General features: G+C 44.3%; 1 protein-coding gene across 1 annotated transcript in view; it reads right to left on the bottom strand.

Annotated features, from left to right (window-relative positions):
- Positions 1–392: 392 nt before the first annotated feature.
- LOC121283179 (septin-5-like) overlaps positions 393–21,907 on the bottom strand; it is a 125,193-nt gene continuing 103,678 nt past the window's right edge. Inside the window, exons 11-12 of the mRNA XM_041197402.1 lie at positions 2,563–2,662; positions 393–1,182 (exon numbers count right to left, since the gene is read on the bottom strand). Coding sequence (XP_041053336.1) covers positions 1,111–1,182; positions 2,563–2,662 — 172 coding nt within the window. The 3' untranslated portion in view covers positions 393–1,110. The remainder of the gene's footprint in view (positions 1,183–2,562; positions 2,663–21,907) is intronic.

Here is a 21,907-nt window from a genome sequence, read left to right as displayed (position 1 = left end):
ATTTTGAGTCCGTATGACTCTTCACAGATGCTATCAGACCTGCTGAGTTTTTCCAAGTATTTTTGTTTTTGTTCAGATTTCCAGCATCCGCAGCATTTTACTTTTATCTGCAGTATTTTTGAGTTTGACAATACTAGAGTCTTTCATCTCTTTGAAGAATCTGGTTCAGACCCAGAATATTCATGCCTATTTTGCAATATTGACTCAATGGCAGGGGTTATGGATTTGAAAATCTGTTAAGTGATTATTACAGTGTATAATTTTCAACATTTCATAGAAACACAGAAAATCTTTTCAATAGAAGCTTTAAGCTTTTCTTGGCTTCATTCTGAATGACCTTACTCCGATTCCAAATATTAATAGTCTGCTTTCTGATTTCCAGTGCTTTTCCTATTGTCGGCATGTTTGCATCTAATTTTCCAGTGTTTTTCTCCATTTCTATTTTTAGGCCTTTTTCATTCTCATTAAATCTGCAGTTTCCTTGGTGCTTCAGACTTTTTTAATAAAGCTAAAATCCACAAACCCTGAAAAAGATGTGAAGATGAGATTTAACTTTCCTGGTGTGATGCTACCTCAGGACTCAGTTGGAATTTGAAAGCAGTGAGTAAAAAACTTGTGTTGTCACAAATGTTTGGAAATCGTAGGTTCTATTGGTGTCATAAGCATTGACTGCAAGTGTCTTGGCTGGTGCCATTTATCAGTCTAACTGAAACTGGGAAACTCTAGCAATGTAATAGGAGTAAGAACACTTAATCCAGCAGGATAGATAATAGCTACATAAATCTGGGAAAAGAAAGAGAAAGTCTAGTCTCAGCAAAGCAAAATGGGATTCTTAAATCTCGTAATAATTCCAATTTATGGACAACACCCAACATTTATTGCATTTATGAATTCTAGGTTTTGTTCCTACTATGTTAAGTGCTTTAAATTAGTGGGACTAATAAAATGGATGCATTTATTCCCAGTGAAAGGTGTGATGTTGAATTCTGAAGTTGATTCATACGGGCTGATCTCCAAGCCCCGGATCTTCGTGACTAGGATCCATGCTCTCAGGCAGGGGAAAGACTGTAAACATCTCAAATCCCTGAAGAATGCGGCAAGCACCAAGTACTACAATCCTTCAGGATTCTGGTCGTGCATTTGTTGCTTAATCTTCTGCAGCATTTCTTGCATCCGCCGCAACTAGAACACAAAACAAGCAACAAGACTATCAGCTATTTCACACAAAAGAAAAGGTTTACTCCCAACCTCCCCCATCCCTTGAGGGCTGTTACTGAGTGTACTTCTGGATGCTTATAACTCTGCTACTTTACGCAGGGCATTATGGCCAAGTTTGACCCTGTCCTGACCCTGAAGTCTGCACACATGCATTTTCCAGCAGAGGTCATTTAACAACAATCAGCAACCGGACTCTGATTCCCCCTACATCCCACTCCACCCCCGCACTTTCTAGCCCTATGACCAGTTGTAACATCCCACTACTAAATGAAAAGAAAGATCTTGCATTTATATAGCACTTTTCCTCCATCCACATTGCCAATTGAATAAGGTTAGAAGGAAAAAGAAGGAAATTGGTAGGTCTAAGGCAGAGGAAGACAGAACAAGTAACTTTCCGGTGACCTGACCAACTCTCCTTCTTCCAACTCCTTCAAACTGACTGTTCTTTTCTAATTGGATTCATTTAGAGACAATTAAAAATTGTGAGTCTGACAGTTCTCTTTAAGGTATGGCTCCACAATGCATCCATAATTCCCATATTTAAATAGGACTCAGGAAAGTGGGTAAGCAAAGAAGCGAATTGGTGGGATTGGTTCTCAGTCACATTGAACACTATGGGAAGTTAAGCCTCAGAACCAAGTCATAAATGAAACTGTACAGAACATGACTAATTAATCTCTGTTAATCTGCATGATTATTACCTACTCCTCTGATCTGGAGGCCTTGTTACTGCCTTGAATCTGACCCCGCCAAAGCATTTACCACCAAATCACACCTTGAAAGGTCTGGAGGCAGGCTGGCAGCAAATGGGATGACAATATAAGAGAGCTCCTCCACAGCACAGGGCATTTGGTCATTATGTAGGAGTCCTGCACTGCAATGGATGGATGAAGGTGGCAGCGGTAAAGTCCTTCTATAGGTAAACCCTTAGACGATGATGACTTTTGTTTCATTGTGTTGATCTCCAAGTGAAAAGTGGTGATTACCCTTGGTATTTGTCTTGCTTACTTAATTGACCCTGACCCAGGAAAATAAGATGCAATCACAGTGAGTTTGATGAACACATGAAATTCCTGCCCCAATTGTGACCACAATTCCACCCTTGAGTAAAATGCCCATTAAATACCTCAGTGTCATAGTAAGAGACGTGTACCCCTAGTGAAGATTTAGGTTGAGCCAACAGAGTCAGTATGAAGTTAAATTGTGCATTTACCTCCCTAATAGCGATTTAATCCCTGCACTTTTCAACACACTAAGACATTCTAAAATTTTCCTCGTAGGCTTACAGGTCTCAGAGCAGCCAAACACAAATAAAATGGTTAATTAAATTACTGCATTTCTTACCTCCTCATCCTTCTCCCGAATTATTTTCTCCGTCTCGTTATCCGTCAATCCTGATATAATGGGAATTGGGAAATCTGTGCCACTGTCCCTCGTTAGTTTGCTGAAAAAGATTGTAGGGACATTGAAGTAAACTTCCCATCGGATGTACATTGTGTATGTTGTATGTCATAGGAATAGCCATCCTGTGAATACTGGCAGTGTACAATAGTTCATATTAGTGAAAGACCTGGAGGGCACTTCTACATCATCAGTGAACAATGGGGATCCTAGAACAAAGGCAGGGTACAACATTTGATTCCATCCCGGTGAAACCTTCACTTCCCATTACTTGCCTAATGTACCTTGAAATAATGTTCTCTGTTCAATTATTTATAAGGAATCAAACAGTTGTTAGGCAAAACAGTAATTGAAAAATAAGAGTCCTTCAAAGAGGAGATGGTTTGGGTACATAATAGATATATTTCTACAAGTAGAGACAGCAAGGGCATTCAGATCTAGAGCTTTATGGATGACAAAAGATAGAGATTAAAATGATACAGAAAAAGAATGATAGGGAGAATGTAATGTTCGTAACACAGTAGAGAATCAAGTTGAATATAGAAAGTACAGAGGAGATATTAAAAAAGGGAGTAAAAGAGGCAAAGAGACTGTATGAGAATAGATCGGCAGCTAACATAAAGGGGAATCCAGAAGTATTTTTTAAACACATAATTAACAAAAGTATGGTCAAAGGAAGGATGGGGCCAAAAAGAAGATCATGTGGAGGCTGAGGCACTAAATGAGTACTTTGCTCTAACTTCACTGGAGAACTGGATGCTTCCAATGTAGTGTAAGGGAATAGGCTGTAGTGATATTGTATTGGGTAAAAATAGAGGTGCTACTTAAAAGGTTGGCTGTTCATAAAATTAGAAAAGTCAGCGAGTCTGGATGGGATTATACATCCTAGATTATTGATGGACATACTGGTGGAAATTGTGGAGAGTTTGGCCTCAATCTTCCAGTCCTCTTTGAATATGGGGGTGGAGCCAGAGGACTGGATGATTGCAAACGTTACACTAATGTTTCAACAAGGGAAGAGGGATACAGGCCAATCAATTTAATGCAGGTCCTGGGGAAACTTTTAGAAAAAATAATCCAGGCTAAAATTAATTGGCAATAGAAAAAGTACAGGATAATAAATAAAAGTCAGCACAGATTTGGTAAAGGCAAACCATGCCTGACTAACCTGATTGAGTTCTTTAGTGAAGTAATGGAGAGGGTTGACTAGGGTATTGAGGTTGACATTGTGGATATGAACTTCTAAAAGGCATTTGACGAAGTACAACATAGTAAATTGTCTGCAAAATTGCAGAATTGAAGTCCATGTTTATGAAACTAAGGGGCAGAAAGCAGGGAGTAGGAGGGAAATTTTGCTTGGTTTGGCATTCTTACCAAGCTCCATGAGATAACGCAAGTTGTGATCTAAGATCACAGAACATGGTGGGCTGAAAGAAGGCTGTCCCCCAGGGGTTGGACCACTGCTCTTTTTAATCTATATATTAATCATCTGGGCTTGGGTTTAGGGCATCAGTTCAAAGTCAGCAGATGACATGAAACTTGGAAATGCCATTAACAGTGAGAAGGTAACAGACTTCAGGGGAAATAGATTGGTGAACATAGGACTTAGGAGCAGGAGTAGATCATTCGGCCCTTTGAGCCTGCTCAGCCATTCCATAAGATCATGGTTGATCTGATTGGAGTCTCAGTGCCACTTTCCTATCTGCCCCCCATATCCCTTGACTCTTTTGTCAACCAACAATCTATCCAACTCATGAAGCCACATGACAACTGAAATTTAACACAGAGAAATGTGAAGTGATATATTGTGGTAGGAAGAATGAGGAGAGGGAATACAAATTTTATTATACTATTTTAAAGGAGGTGCAAGAAAATAAAGATCTGAGGATGTACATAACAAATCTTTGAAACAGAGAAAATAGAAAATCTAGAGCAGAGAAGGAGGCCACTCATCCCATCATGTCTGTGCTAGCCAAAAAAAGAGCTGTACAGCCTAATCTTGCTTTCTACCTCAGTCTGTACGCTACAGCACTTCAAGTGCATATCCAAACATTTTTTTAAATGTGTGAAGGGTTTCTGCCTCAATCACCCTTTCAGGAAGTGAGTTTCTGACCCTCACACCCTGTGTAAAAAAATTCTCCTCAACCCTCCTCTAATTCTTTTGTCAACTACTTTAAATCCATGCCTCCGTCCACTTTATCAAGGCCCCTTATATTTGTATACTTCAATTAAATAATCCTTCAGCCTCCTGTGATCCAAAGAAAATAACCCCAGTCTTTTCAACACCTCACAGCTAAAAATCTCCAGTCCTGGGAGTATCTTTATAAATCTCTGTAATCTCTCTAGTGTGAGTCATACTCAAACTCTAGCCGAACTAGTGTTTTATACAGTCCTAGCATTAATCTCCCTCCTCATACAGTAAATGCTTTGGTTAATAAAGTATCCCATATGCCTTCTTAACCACCTTATTTACCAGTCTTGCTAATTTCAGGGATCTGTGGACATGATTCCAAGGTTCCTCTATTTCTTCACACTTCAGTATCCTGTTACTTTGGCCTGTAACTTTCAAGCTCCAGGGTAGTATCTGGGGGTCACCCCAAAGATGCACTAAGGAATTCCCCCCAACTCGCGGAAGTTCCCAGGTCAAGATTGCATGGCAATTGCCCCCGCGAAGTTTAAGCTTCTGTTAGACAATTGCCCTGTTGTGGGAACCATCTGAAAATTGTGAATTAAATCGTAAACTTCGGATGGTTCAAACTGTCTTACAGTAATAGTTACCCAGAAAAAGTTAGAAGAATTAAAACCACTTCTAGTTTCTGGGTAACTTTTATACTGGTTTCCCCTGACTACTCCCCACTACAACACCCCCCCCATCCCCTCGCCTTGCAGAATGCCCCCAAGAGACCCACCCCAAGAGATCCCCCACAGGACCCTTCCATAACCCCCACGGAACCACTGGCTACTCCCCACCACAAATAGTCCAACTGCAACCCCCCTAACCTGCACACACCCTCCCGACTGTAAACCCCCTAATGAAAACTGACCCCCAACCATGGCAGCCCCCAACTACAAACCCTCTCACTCCACTGCAAACTCCCCCCACCAACTGCAAACCCCCTCCTCTCTCGACTGCAAACCCCCCCACCCCCTGACTGCCCTCCCCCATGCTGGACCTAACACCAGCTCCCCGCACCACCTGACACCTGTACCATCCAACCCTGCCCATTCACTGAACTCACAACTCTTCCCCCTCCATCATTCCCGGCTACCCCTCACATCCGGACCAACTGACCCCACCCCCCCACCCAAATTCTACCCACTTACCTTAAAAACCCACCTTTTCCATGGGTTGAAAGTGTCTGGACCTTTAAACTCACCTGATTTAGGACAGTTAGTGCCATAAAGAACAGGGCTTGGCCTTCTTGCATCTGGCTCTGAAGCCCTTGACACAAGGCCTCTGGAGAGTGGTGCACTGCATAGTTCCACCCAGCCTGAGTCAGAAGGTCGGGCAAGAAAGATTCAAAAGAATTTTCTGGTAAGAAGCCAGGAGCGAAGTGGCAATCTGACTCGATTGCCACTCCCTGAAAGTTCAGGCCCAATTTGTGTTCGTGTTCCTTGTTTATCCTCCTCAAGCGCATTACCTCACACTTCACTGGATTGAATTTCATTTATCACTTTTCTGCCCTTCTGACCAGTCCATTGATATCTTCCTGCAATTTACAGCTTTCTTCTCCACTATTAATCACATGGTCATTTTATATCATCTGCAAACTGCTTAATAACATCCTTACATTTAAGTCTAAATCATAGATCAATAGCACAAAAATTAATGGACCTAATACTGAGCCCTGCAGCACTGGAAATAGCCCCCAAGTCAGAAAATCACCCTCAACACCCTTTGCCTCTTGCCACTGAGTCAATTTTGGATCTAACTTGGACGTTTTAACCACTGACTGCAATGAAAGGTTTTCGTGCCATATCATCAGTTTCCTCCCCCATTAATTATGCAGCCAAAGGAAACGTGCCATCTCACTGGCGGGTGGCCTCTGAATCACCCGCCATGCAGTTACCTCACATTTTCCTCACTCTGGGTGCCATGCCTAAATTGCACACAGTTCTCAATGCTTGCAGCCTAGGACAGCTCCAGTGAAGGCATGGCCCTGAAAACCAGGAAGAGTTCAGTGACCCATCACTGAATGCCTGCTGGAGGCCCCCATGATGTCCTTCAACCCCCTCCCCCCCACTCCAGCTTGAGAGGCGGTGGCAGTGGTGATCAGTGCCTATGCTGGACAGAAGAGGTTGGCCATTCAATGCAGAAAGAGGATGAATGATCTCATCTGTGCTGCCAGGCTAAGGCAACCATCTCAGCATTCTAAGCTCACATGCTCATAATCCCATCACGCGTTCACTGGCATTTCACTCACTGCCAGCTCAAGGAACATCACCATTCACTCTCTCACACAAACCCTCACATCTCCATCTAGTCTCATCTCCTCTGGAGGCTGCCTCCTCAGCCCTCACCATCTTGAGACCACCTGCACAGATCAACATGTGCCCCCACACACATTCTGGGATACCCTCCTTCCTCAGTACAGCTCTTGTCCTGCAGCCTCTTCCCTTGCTTGCGGTCACTTCTCCCCCTTCCCCAAGCAAGCCCTAGCCCTGCAGCCAATGAAAATCCACCCCTGCCTTACCGCTGATATCGCTGATGACCACGAGTGCTGCCCGAAGCGAGGTAGGCAAACAAATCTCAAAGTCCCAAGTGAAGTACAGCTTGCTGGTGCACATCACTTATGTTCAGTTGCGAAACACGTCAGCATGATGCCTGGATAACCCAGTGTGCGGGGATGATTCTGGTGAACAGGGCTTATAATGAAATGCTAAATTATTAAAACTAGGTTCCCAACATGTGGTGGCATTAAACGCAGCCTGCCATTGACAGGTGGAGCGGCCAATCGCAAAATAATTTCACAATGACGTGAAACCGATTTTTGCGATCTCCCGAAATTTTCCGCTCCCATCCTCCATGACACCAGCCTCAAACAGGAGCCGACAATTCCACTCTAAGCTTTCTGGCCAGTCTGCCATGCACCATGTCAAAAGTCTTGCTAAAGTCCATGTAGGCTACATCAAATGTGTCAGCCTCATCAACTCTCCTTGTTACATCTTGATTGAATTTTATGAAGTTAGTCAGATGCAAACTTCCCTTACAAATCCATGCTGACTATCCTTGATTAATTCTGTGTCTTTCTATATGCCGGTTAATATAGTTCTCAGAACTTTTTCCAACAATTTTCCCACCGTGCAGGTTAGGATGACTGCCATTTGAAATGAGCAGAACAAGTTGAGAAGGCTGTTCTAAAGCATTAGTATATGGGATCTTGCCTTTATTAATAGAGGAATAGAGCACAAAAACAAGAAAGTTACATTAAACCTTTAGGTTAGGCCTCAGCCGGAGTACTGTGTTCAATTCTGTGCACCACACTTAGGAAGGATGTCAAGGCCCAAGAAAGAGCATGGAAGAGATTTACCAGAATGATCCTAAAGATGAGACCTTCAGTTAGCTGGACAGACAGGAGAAGCTGGGCTTTTTTCTCCTTAGAGCAGTGAAGGTTAGAAGGAAATGTGATAGAGGTGTTCAAGATCATGATTAGTTTGCATAGAGTACACAAGGCGAAACTGTTTCTAATGGGAGGAGGGTTGGTCACCAGAGGAAAAATTTATTGTGATTGGCAAAATAACCAGAGGCAACGAAGTATATTGTAAGATATGAACATTTTGTTATATTGTCTGCTTTGCTGCCCTGTCTGGTGGAGAGGTGTAAATAAAGTTAATTCAATAATGGCTGCCTGCACTCAGTGCAATACACAACAGAAAGATAATGACAAGCTGTGATGGAATATAATTTTATTTTTCATTTGAACCATTAAGGATTGAAGAACATTAACACTTTTTGGACTTCAAAAGTTAACTTAGAGGACATTTGAGTGATTTGAAAGCTTTCTCCATGTGTGTGCACACCATACACAGTGAGTCAGCATGGTATTGTAAATGGAGAAAATGGACCTGAAGACACATTTGAGGACAATGGTGAAATTCAACTCTAACAAAGAGAACTGATATAATTACAAATGAATGTTACAGATTTGTCTGAAAGTGAAGCGATTCATTTTGGTAGTAAGAACATGGAAGGACATATGCTGCAAGACGGGGACAACATTCAGGCTTTGGCTGATAAGTGGCAAGTAACATTTGTGTCACACAAGTGCCAGGCAATGACCATCTCCAAGATAGAATCTAACCAGTTCCCCTTGATATCCAATGGTATTACCATTGCTGAATCCCCCACTATCAACATCCTGGGGGTTATAATTGACCAGAAACTGAACTGGACCAGCCATATAAACATTACAAGAGCAGGTCAGAGGCTGGGAATTCTGAGGTGAGTAACTCACCTCCTGACCCCCCAAAGCCTGTCCACCATCTACAAGGCACAAGTCAGGAGTGTGATGGAATAATCTCCACTTGCTTGGATGAGTGCAGCTCCAACAATATTCGAGAAGTTTGACCCCAATCAGGACAAAGCAGCCTGCTTGATTAACACCCCATCCATCATCTTAAACATTCACTCCCTCTGCCACTGATGCACATCTACAAGATGTACTGCAGCAACTCACCAAGGCTCCTTCGACAGCACCTTCCAAACACACAACCTCTACCACCTAGAAGGACAAGGGCAGCATGGGGAAACCACCACCTGGAAGTTCCCCTCCAAGTCACACACCATCCTGACTTGAAAATATATCTTCATTCCTTCAATGTCACTGAGTCAAAATCCTGCAACTCCCTTCCTAACAGCACTGTGGGTGTACCTATTCCACATGGACTGCGGCGGTTCAAGAAGGTGGCTCACCACTCCATTTTCAAGGGCAAGTAGAGATAGGCAATAAAGCTTGCCTAGCCAGTGATGCCCACGTCCCATGAACAAATATAAAAACAAATGGACAAAAGAACTTAGTACATTCATAGAATAATACAATCATCCCTAAATTCATCCCTGATGTAGCTGATACATTCTTTCTACTGTATCAACTGCTCAATGATGGATTAGATTGAGAATGGCCTGAGGCATGTCAGAAAGCATTCAAAGATTGAAGAAAGTACTGACAGTGATGCTGTTTTGACCCACCATGACTCCAAGGAACAATTGATTTCAGTGCGGGATATCTCACCACAGGGGTTCGGTGTGTTGATATCTCACATAATGGAAGATGTTGTAGAGAAGCCTGTGGCATATGCTTCATGTACTTTAACGAAGTCAGAGGAAAATTACTCAAGTTGAGAAAGAAGCATTAGCAATATATAGTGTTATTAAGTTCCAAAAATACTCATACAGTAGGAAGTTCACTTTGTTAACTGACCACCAAGCCCTTATGATCATATTTCATTCGAAGAAGGGAGATTGGCATTGATTTTGATGGTCCCTCAGTATAATATTAAATATCGTAACTCAGTAGATCATGCAAATGTGGACGTTCTTTCGAGATTTCCTGTGAAGACTGATTCATTTCCAGCCATTGAGTTAACTGTGAATTACTTTACATACACAAATGATATGCTAGTGTCTGCCAGAGGAATTAGTGAGGAAACTCGGAAGGATGTAGTGCTCAGTAATGTGCTCAACTACGTCATGAATGGTGGCCTAAAGTATGTGGTAATGAAAAACTGCACGAGTATTTTACATGTAGAAATGAACTGAGTGTAGATCAAGGCTGTCTCCTATGGAGTTTAAAAGATATTATTCTGCCAAAGTTTAGAGAGAGATTGATAAAGGAACTTCATCAAGAACACACAGCGAAAGTCTGAATGAAAACAGTTGCAAGAAGCTACTTTTGGTATCCAAAGATAGGTAGAGATATTGAAGAGTTGGTGAAAAGTTGTGAATCTCAGGATGAAAAATAATCCAACCAAGATTCCTTTCATTGCATAGTCAAGCACAAGAAAATGGTGTGAATGACTTCATATCGATTTCTTTGAGGTGGAAGGGAAAGAGTTGCTTGTTTTGTTCCATAGCTATGGCAGGTAGAGAAATGTTGAGCCTATGCCCAATACCACGAGTTACAAAATTATTGAGGTTTTGAGAAATCGATTTCCAATTTACGGATTGACAGAGCTGTTAGTGTTAGATAATGGTCCACAGTTTATGTCAGAAGAGTTTTGAGTAAGAATGGAGTCAAACACACTCTAATATCAACCATCGCGTCTTGATGTTCAATGGCATCACCCTCACTGAATCCCACATTAACAACATTGATCAGGAACTGAACTGGACTAGCCATATAAATGCTATGGCTATAAGACCAGGTCAGAGGCTATGAATCGTCCGATGAGTAACTCACCTCCTGACTCCCCAAAGCTGTCCACCATCTACAAGGCACAAGTTAGAAGTCTAATGAATACTCCTCACTTGCCTGGATGAGTACAACTCCCACAACACTCAGAAGTCTGACACCAACCAGGACAAAGCAGCCTACTTAATTGGCACCACATCCACAAACAGTCACTATCTCCACCACTGATGCACAGTAGCAGCAGTGTGCACCATCTGCAAGATGCACTGCAGGAACTCACCAAGGATCCTTTGGCAGCACCTCCCAAACCCATGACCACTACCATCACAAACGGCAGCAGAGAGATGGGAACACTACCACCTGGAAGTTCCCCTCCAAGTCACTCACCATCCTGACTTGGAAATCTATCGCCATTTCTTCACTGTCACTGGGCCAAAATCCTGGAACTCCCTCCCTAACAGCACTGTGGATTACCTACACCACATGGACTGCAGTGGTTCAAGAAGGCAGCCCACTACCACCTTCTGAAGGGCAACTAGGTATGGGCAATAAATGCTGGCCCAGCCAGCAAAGCCCACATTGTGTGAATGAATTAAAAAAATCACCCAGCATTGAATGGTGCTGCAGAAAGAAGTGAAAACATTGTGAAGAGGTCTTTGCAAAGTATTTGCTAGGTGACCAGCTAGGCAGTAATTTCCACGTTTCTTTTTGACACAGGCTAGACAATTTTCTGTTCTCTGCCAGAATAACTGCACCAGTCTATAACAGGTTGCTCACCTCATGACCTAGTGTTTAAACATGTTCCTAGGACAAGATTCAGTTTGCTCAAGCTTGACATCAATGGCAAAATAAGAGAAAAACAAGACGAAGTGAGGATGAGTCATGATACATGAAGCATTAAACTTAGAGGTTACTACTGGTCAGAAGGTCATGTTGAAAAACCACCAAGCTGATAAGAAAAAGTATGTGATTGGAGTTGTTGTGAACAGACTAGGTACATTTACGTAGCTAGTGAAGATTCGAGGGAGTCTCTGTCAGTGTTATGCAGATTATTTGCTTCGAAGAGGAAATCTGATGAAAGAAGAGCATGATAAAACTCCTATGTCTAAAATTCCTACCGTCCTAAGTCAAAGTTAGAAAGAAAGTGAAAGTCACAAAGAAACTGAAAGTTTGCCAGTATTATAGAATCCACCAGTAGGGCAAAGTGAGTCAGGGTCTTTGATTAAGACAAATCAATCAATGCCACAGTCCCAACCATTAAGTAGGGTTGGCAGTCAAAGTCAAAATTCACATTTGATACATTGAGATGTTGAGAGAGCAATGGAAGGAGATACCCAGTCAGAAGGAGAAAGAAGCTAGATTAGTTAATTGAAAGTATTTAGAGAGGAAAAAGAAAAAGATTGTTCTTTTCATTATTTCTTGTCAAGTGATGTCTTTTTGTTAAGTACATACCGGTGTTAAGAAAAAATAATTTTTTACATCTAAATTACTCTGGCAAGGAGGTCATGTGTGTTTCGGTTATGATTACAGTAAAAACAAATAAGCAACTGGACTTATTAAATTTCAAGTATTGTTGATATTGGTTCAGTCACATTGTATTCTGGGAAATCATGTGCATGTATCATTTTAAATTTTAATGCATAAGTTGTTATTAAGTGGGGAGGGAGTGTGGTATATTTCAAGATCAGCACATTTCGTTATATTGCCCTCTCTGCTGGAAGTTATAAATAAGGTTAGTTCAATAATGGTTGCCTGCATATGTTAGTCTTGCTCAGTGCAATACGCAACAGGCAACATGAGGAAACATTTTTTTTACACAATGACTTCTTGCAATCTGGAATGCGCTGCCTGAAAGGGTGGTGGAAGCAGCTTCAATAGTAACAAAAAGGAATTGAAGGGAAATATGCAGGACAATGGGAAAGAATAGGGGAGTGGGACTAGTGGGAGAGCTTTACAAAGGAGCATGAATAGGCATGACAGATCCAATGGCCTCCTTCTGTGCTGTATCATCGTATGATGCTATTTATTACTTTATTCACCTCAATGAACTTCTCTCCAGTAGTAGTTGTAAACATTACACACACACACACAAACACACACATATATATATGTATAATATATATTTTCATATGTCTAATAGAAAAGCTGATTTATAACTGGTGGTTACAAACTGTAAGAGATCTTTGCATCAGGAAATTCTAACATCCCATATTAGACAAGAATTATTGAAGCTGACAATTTCACTTGCTGGATAGAGATGAGGTGTTAGAATTGCAGGGTGAAATGGATCTATGCTTTACCTTACCTGGGAGTGCTTAATGTGACAATGTAGATGGTGGGTTTACTTCATCTAACTATGCAATACTTGATCATGAGTGTTTTGAAGGATAGAGTCAAGGGCTATTCTTCCACTGTATCTAACCCATATCGTACCTGACAGAGTGATTGAAGGGACAGTGTAGAGAGAGTTTAATTTGTATCTAACCAATGTTCTCTCTAATTTATTTTTTGTTGCGTGCAGCCTATTTGTTGCACTGGTATGTTCCAGATTGCTGCGTGACTGCACGTCCATGCGGCTTAAAGGGAATATTGTAATCCAACCCGTGTTGTTCCTGTTTGAAGGGGCAGTGTTTGAAGGCACAGTGCTGAGGGAGCAATATGGTACCTTATCATATGCCACCTGAGACTCCAAATGTGCAACATCAACTGCATTACCTTCATCAGTCCACTCAATTATTTGATTGAAGAACTTAGTCAGACATGATTTGCCTACATGTTAGCTGTTACAAAAACAAAAGTTGCTGGAAAAAATCAGCAGGTCCGACAGCACCTGTGGAGAGAAAGGGAGAGTTAACATTTCGAGTCCGTATGACACCTCTTCAGAACTAAAGAGAAGTGAAAATTTTTACTTCTCTTTAGTTCTGAAGAAGGGTCATATGGACTCGAAATGTTAACTCTGTCTTTCTCTCCACAGATGCTGTCAGACCTGCTGAGTTTTTCCAGCAAGTTTTGTTTTTGTTTCAGATTTCCATCATCCACAGTATTTTGCTTTTATCACACGTTAGCTGTTGCTTATCAGCCCACATTCTTACAAGTGACAATTATTTTGTTTCAGGATACTGTCTCTAGATTTTCCCCCACCATTGATGTTAGGCTGACTGGCAGTTAGCTGGCTTATCTTTCTCTCTCTCTCTCTCTCTCTCTCTCTCTATTTTTGAATGGGGTGTAACATTTATAATCCTCCAGTCCTCTGGCAGCACTCACATATCAAAGGAGGATTGAAAGTTTATGGTCAGAGCCTGTGATATTTCCACCCTTACACCCCTCAGCAACCTTTTTGAGCACTGCCAGCCTTTTTAGTACCACCATCTCCACTCCAATTTCCCTACTAAATCATGTTTTGCTGTGCCATTGGCAATATCTTTTTTTACTGAAAACAGATGCAAAGTACTCATTTAGGATCTTAACAATGACCTGTACCTGAAAAAGATTTCATTCTTGTCCCCTAATTGACCCTATCCTTTCTTTGACCATCCTTTTATCAGGTGACCAAGAGGTCCAAGAGAGCAAGACACAGCACAGCCAGTGTCCAGAGAATAATGTACTTACCATGCAGTCTTTGTAAATAATGTAAATAAATAGTTTCAAGAAAAACTATATGCTGACTAACTTCAAAGCACTCAGAGTAGGTGAACCCTCACCAAAACATGGTGGCAGTGCTGGAGACCGCAGTTTAAGAAATTGAGATGACAGATTGGTAATGCAAGGTGAAGACCTTGAGACAGCTTGATTTCGCAACAAGGAAGCACAAAAATGAAATGCACCTTGGTAGGGACGTGAGCATGGGGCAGAATTTTTCGTTGAGCGGGCAGGGTGTGCGCCCGACCTGTTCAAGCGTAAAACAGTGCATGATGATGTCGGACGAGCGTCCCGGTCAGTGGGTGCGTGCGGGAGTCAGAGCGGCGCCCATCAATTATGAGGCCAGTTAAGGCCATTAAAAAGGCAATTAAGCTGGATTTTATGTTGCCCATGCGATTTCGTGCTCATTGCACAGGCAAAATGGGCAGATGGGCAGTCGACATTTTGCAAAACCTCATCCAAGGGTGGAATGGGGGTCAGCAGCATTGCCAGTGTGAATAGTGAGGAGTTTTGGAGATTGTTTGCTGCTGACCACTTTTTGGTAATTGGCAGCTTCATCTCTGTTTGGGGCTTCATTGTTAGCATTTCCAGGCTTCATTTCAGGACTTATTGGTGTCTCCAAGGCCCCTGGAGGATTCAGACCATTTGGACCCTTCCAGGTATCAGACAGCCTTCCTTTACCCTGGTAATGGGGATTGTGGTCTCTGCTGGTGACACCTCCTCTGGATGAGGAACTAAATGGAGAGGAGGCCAGGTGTCCCAATGCAGCTTCCAGGGGAAGGACCTGTGGGAGGAGAGGTGCAAGGGGTGCGGGGCCAGCAGGAAGGGGCAGCAGAAGATGCCACTATCCTGCTGCCAGGGTTTACAGGTGGTGATGCAGTTACCTCAATATGTCTGAGGTGCAATGCCAAAGGAGGCTCCACCTCTTGAGGGAGACAGTGACCCTCCATTTGTCAGATGATTGGGCCTGAAATCAGCTCTGACTGTGTGGGTGGAAACCCCATGCCAGTGGCTCTGAAGGTCACAGTGGCCCTCAACCTCTATGACTCCAGCTCTTTCCAGGGGTCAGGGGTGATCTGTGTGGTGTCTCCCAATCAGCTGTCCACAGTTACGTAAAGCTGGTGACAGAAGCTCTGTTCAGGTGGGTACTGACCTTTATTCTTTACCACACGGATGAGGCCAGCCAGGCTGAGCGAGCCAGAGGCTTTGCAGTGATTGATGCATCTCCCTGCGTCCAGGATGCAATTGACAGCACACGTTGCCAACAAGCCACCAGTGGGTCAGCAGGGTGCCTTCGTCAACAGGAAGGGCTTCCACTCCATGAATGTGCAGATAGTGTGTGACCACAGGATGCAGATTCTGCAAGTCTGTGCAAGGTACCCTGGCAGCTGCCATGACGCTTACATCCTGAGACACTTCCAGGTGCCGAGGCTCTTTCAGTGCTCCAGCCCAAATGGATGGATGACTGCTGGGTGACAAGGGCTATCCATTGAAAAGGTGGTTTATGATGCCTCTCCGCTACCCAAGAACAGAGGCGGAGCAGCGTTACAATACAAGTCATACCTCCACAAGGGCGGTGATAGAGAGTTCTTCTCAAGATGTGCTTCTGATGCCTGGACCGTTCAGGGGGAGCACTACAATACCCCCCAGAATGGGTGTCACTGATAATGGTTGCATGCTGCGCTCTCCATAATCTGGCACTGGCAAGGCGGCACCCACTGGAGGAAGAGCTGCACAGGCCACAGAGAATGAGTCCAGTGGTGAGTCTGAAAATGAGAACGGTGAGGAGAACACTGAGGGCATGGAGGCAGAACTTGGTAACCTCCAGGGAGGCAGGGACACCAGGGATGCCTTGATTCAAGGCTCCTTCAGTTAGGCTACCAAAGATCTGCTTCCAACTCATGGCAGGGCTGCCATCTCCATCCCAGACATCTGAAGTGACCCCTTCATTTGCACCCAAAGTCCACACAGTGGCTGTGTAATATAGTATCCAGCCACTCACGTCCAGCATTACATTCTGGCGTACCCTCTACCAGAAAGAAAATAGGTGAAGCACACCATTAGAACTAAAGCAAATTCAATGTTATTGTCACATTCAAATAGTTACCATTAATGTACAGACATTACCATTACTGGTGTTGATGTCCACACCAGCAGACATATAAACCAAACATAAGTGGACAGAAAATCACCTGTGACCTAAGACTCTTGTGCTCATGATGTTTTTAACTTACATTTCCGAGTGCTGTGTCTTGGTGCCCTCCCCCACCACCACCACCATGACCACCACCCCCCACCCCCACCCCCCCCCAACCCCCCCCACCCCACTCCACCCCTACCCCCCTCACTGGCACCGGCATTGGAGACAGCTGCTGACTCTGTTGTCATCTTGGCCTTGATGACCTTGGCAGTCACCCTCTGGCCAGTGGAGCCTGTGCTGAACCCGCCTGGGAGGGAGTGGCCAGTGCCATGGCTGGCATCTCCCCAGTCATCGCAGACTCATCAGATGCCATGGTCACTGGCGGAGGGATGGAGGAGCTGCTGCCATCGTTCAGAGCGCCCTGAGAGGAGCCCACAGAGAAAACAAGCAGCACATGTGCTAACGTGAGGTCGATCTGGACCTCCCTGCTCACCATTGCTGGGATACCGGGTGCCTCGCCTCCCACTCTGACACTGACCACCTGAGGTCATTGCCTGTGTGAGGGCTTGCAGATCTGAGCACAACCCCAGGAATCCCTGATTCTGTCTCTGGAGCTGCCTCTCTAAGAGAGTCGCTTTCCCTCAATGAAGGAGGTAGTGCGCTCGGCCATGTAGGTCAATGCAGTGCTCATACTCTACCTGGACCTCTCCACAACAGAGACCATGGCAAGCAGACCCTCATGGATCTCCATAGGATCCTCCCACACACCCCATTGGACATCCAACATCTGCCGCCTGATGGATGAATCCAGAGGCTTGTCAGCTGCCTTTGACTGAGCCTCCAGTCTCCAGCAGTCCTCCCTGGGCACTCTCTGCCTCCACCTGCACCTCAAGTAAGTGTGAAGTGCCCTCACCAATGTGCACCGACATTCTAGCCACCGATCTAAACTCCCCCCCAGAAGTGCTGTTATAATCACTAATGCCTGGTTCAGAGAGCGGGTGTGACACAGATGCATGTGGAGCCCAGTGGTCCTCTGGCGTCAGGGGTGGCTCTTTGGGGTCCAGAGAGCGAGTGTGTGCTGGCGAATCTAAGGGAGAAAAAGGACATGTCATTAGCTATTGTCATCACACTGTCACTGTGGATGCCAGGCACCCTGGTGAGACAATGGAGATCTGCATCATGGTATCATTGTCTTTCAATGATCAATAAGGACTCCAGGTTCAAGCCTCACATCAATGAAGAGACTGCTCTAGAATGTTTGCACAATATGAAACTCTCACCTCTGTGCTCTGCGCTCTTACTTTCGTCGGGTACCCCCGGCTCTCCATGCCCGGTTGCACGGGGAGTGTGCCAGCTCTTAAGTTCTAGGGTTTTCCGCTTGAACCTGCTGAGCAGCAGGAGGTTGGGTGGGCCTCGGCCTGTACGTGGCCTCTCTGCTTGGCTATGACTCTTCTTCTCCTGAAACGACAGAGGAGCATTGATTAATCCACTCTCTACCTGCATACTGGCCAATCCCAGCTGAGGAACACCTCGCAGGTCACATACAAGTTGTGGCCCTTGAGCCGGAAGGCACTCAGTCCAAGCAGCTAGGGCTCACCCTTTGGCTAGCTCTGGCGTCATTGACAGTTGGCATTCAGACTCTAGTGCCACTGAGGTCCACGGGGGGATGGCCACACCTTAACACTTCTGCCCACTGACCCATGCCAACATGGTACTCATCCTTCCTGAGCACAGCAGGTCATTGAACCACTTGTGGTACTGCACCCATGTGTGCCACACCATTTCATGGCTGTTAACGTGCGCTACAATCTCCTTCCATACCCTCTTTGTTAGGTGCAGTGGCCTCCTTCTCCCATCTCTGGGGACAAGGTGCCCCCTCCTGTCAGCTACCTCCTCCTGGAGGTCTGCGAGGCACTCGTCCAAAAAGCGGGGTGGCCGAGTGCCCACTCAACCTGCCCTCCTGCCTGGCGTCTCCAGCCGCACTCTTCTCCATCATGTTAGGTAACAAGAGACAGAAGGAATATTCTTCCATGACAGTGTTCAAAGGCTGCCTGTGTCACCATTGGACCCGGCGGCCGACAGGCCCCCGCCCCTGCCTGGCCCTTCCCAACCAGTGGGGAGCCATGTTTCCCACTGGGTGGGCCTTAATTGGCTCGGCAGCATGAAATCGCAGTCAGGGGCCGATCGTGGGTGGCGGCCCATTTCCGGGCCGATCCTGGGCCTGCCAACCACACGTGCCCGCCAACCCAAAAATTCTGCCCTTGCTGTCGGCAACCATTGAGCAGTCACTACCCCTTCCGCAGCCCTTCCAACACATCCAGGACAATGATGGGAGCTATGGAGGCAACAGCTGAAAGGCACCAAAGAGCTTCAGGCTTACAAGAAAATGCCCAAAACCACCAGGTCTGTATCCTTCTTCATGCAATCCGGGCCATAGCTGATGGTGTCCTGGTGAGACAGGGAGTCAAGAACACTCGGCGTCCTATGAGGAGGTTATGATGTCCTTGGATAATTATTTCAGCCCTGAGGATAATTTCGTCGTTGAATGGGCAAGATTCCACCAAAGTAGTTTTGGCTATGGTGCTGTAAAGCATGAGTTAATTCGTGACCACATCATGGTCAGTGCCCTCGATAACACGCTGTTGGACTATTTGCAAACCAAAGAGGATTTGATGTTAGAGAAATCTGAACAGTTTGTAAGGCAGGTGGAGCTCCGGCAACAGAAGTGGAAAGTACTTCAGGGAGATGTCGAGGCTTGGGTCAATCCAGTATGTAGGCCCAAAGTCAGGAGCCCTGTCCACCAAAATGCCCATGAAAAGGCCTGCTAAAACGGCTGAAGGGGTGGGAAGAACCCTTCACCTATGTTAAAATGTTCCAGACGCAGTGCCAAAAAACAGCATCACGGTGAAGTCAGCCCAGCAGTGGGAGCCGAATGCTTTCTCTGCAGTAAGCCTGGATATTTTAAACAATTCTGCAGATCTAAAGTTCAATTTAAAGGCAGGAAACTGGAACAAACTTCCAACCATTTTGAAGTCCAGGAAATTGGAAATATAGCATTTTAACCTGATGATTTCCTAGGAAAAATTAAAGATCCTGATAAACAATTCTGGTCTGCACAGCTGGAAGTCTAAGGATACAGATCAGAATTTAAACTGGACACCGGGGCTGGGTCCACAATCTTATTGGACAAATTGGATTGGCTTAAAGACTGGCTTAAGGAAATAGAAATCCAGCCTTCTGAATTAAGCTACAAGGGCCAGGAAGCATAGATCTGAAAGTGAAGGGTCAGTTCACTATAACCCTTAGACGTGAAGAGAAAGAAATTAACAGTACTCTTTACACCTTACAGACCCAGCAAATTTCTCTGCTCAGCAGGTCAATGTGTTTAGGATTTGGTCCCCTTCAATGAGGTAACAATAGAAGACAACAGAGCAATATTCAGGGATGAATTTCCAAACTTGTTTCAAGAACTGGGAAAGTTCAAAACTGCAGCAGAAGTGGGGGTTGACTCATTACACAGTGAGCTTGTCTTTAATGCAGAAACATCATCCATTGGACTGCAGGACAAGATTGTAGATCTCTCACTTCTCTTTGCAGGCAGGCTAGAAGAGGTGGAAACAGGATGCAGTAAATAAGATGGTGACCATACGCTAGAAGAGCTCCTAGACCTTGGTTGGCTCTTTCTGGAAAGATTTCAATGAATGAAGCTGTCGCAAAAACAGATGATCTGTTAGAAGAAGGGGTCCTAGATCTTACTGCACTCTTTGACTCCACTGCCAATGCTTGTGAAGTCTGTTGTTTTTGAGAATCATTCTTTTGTTGGAGAAGGTAACAAAGAGGTGAATTTGTCTACTTATTCCACTGAGCCCACTAATGAAATACATCAACAATTGCTTGCAGCCAGCAGAAAGCTATCCAGGGAGAATGAGATGCTTAACAACAAGTTGGATCAAACAAATAGTGAAAGTTCAGAGCTTATTAATTTGTACAAATGTAAGCTACACTTCATACTCGGATCTCACCAGCAAGTCATGGATGCATTCAAATCTTCATTCAGTAAAGCAGCAGAGGCCCAAACTACAAAGCATCTACAGCTGAAGAGTACTACACAGGATCTCCCTATAGATCCAGGTCTGGAGGTTTATTCCATTGCTGATGATGGTGCAATCCTATTTTCTCCTACTGACCCCAACATCCCATTGTCTGCACCAGATCAGCCTCATGCTGAAGCAAGTCTGGAAATGATACCACCACCTACAGTAAGTGAAATTCCTACCCTAAGAAGAGTAGGGAAGTCTTCCTTTCCTCATATTCTACAGTATCTCCAGGATGTTCTTTGTTCTTCTTTATGTCTACCTTTATGTCTCAGGTATTGAATATTTCTCTTGTTGTCACAGCAGCAGTGAATGACACAGCTGTGAGCTTCTTCATGGGAGCTGAAAGACCTTCATTTTCTCAAACTGGCGTTTTCACCTTTCCCCAGTTTACTACGCAGAAGAAGATTATTACAGGGAGAATGTCAATTCATTGTCTTCCTTTTCCAGGAGTTGTGATCATTCCAGTCCTGAAAGTTTCTCTCTTGAATCAGTTTTTCCTTGATTGGTTTTCATTGCTTTTACTGTCAGGTCATGGTAAGAGTCACAGCCCTGGAGCCAGTTGTCATAAGAAGCTGCTATCCCACTCCACCGATGTGTTTGCCTTCCAAATAGAAGACTCTTCACAGAACAGAACACAGAACACTCATGACCCATAAGTCCTCCAAGAGAACGGCGAACAATGCTGGGGATTGGCACCTTTGGTGACAGTGACTTGGGGGGAGGAGGTAGGAGTTGGATGGAAACTGTAAACAGTACATGAGGTTAACAGACAGTGGGAATGTAATGTAAATAGTTTAACAAAATAATGTAATAATTTTGGGATTATACTTTGGGGAAGATGTAGAGTAAAGGGTTAATGGTTATGTTAATGAGACAATAATGTTAATGACGATGTAAGCATGACATCAGGGTCAGATGACAAGAAGCTCTAAGAGAGCTAGACACAGAACAGCCTATGTCCAGAGAACAATGTACATACTATGAGGTCTTTGTAAATAGTTTCAAGAAAAACTATATATTGACTATCCCTAAGTTACAAGTAAGTGAAACCTCATCAAAAC

Source organism: Carcharodon carcharias, chromosome 10, assembly GCF_017639515.1.
Source record: "Carcharodon carcharias isolate sCarCar2 chromosome 10, sCarCar2.pri, whole genome shotgun sequence".
In the NCBI taxonomy this organism is placed as follows: Eukaryota; Metazoa; Chordata; class Chondrichthyes; order Lamniformes; family Lamnidae; genus Carcharodon; species Carcharodon carcharias.
Note: the sequence above shows the minus strand (reverse complement) of the source record. Positions and strands in the feature narration are given on the sequence as shown.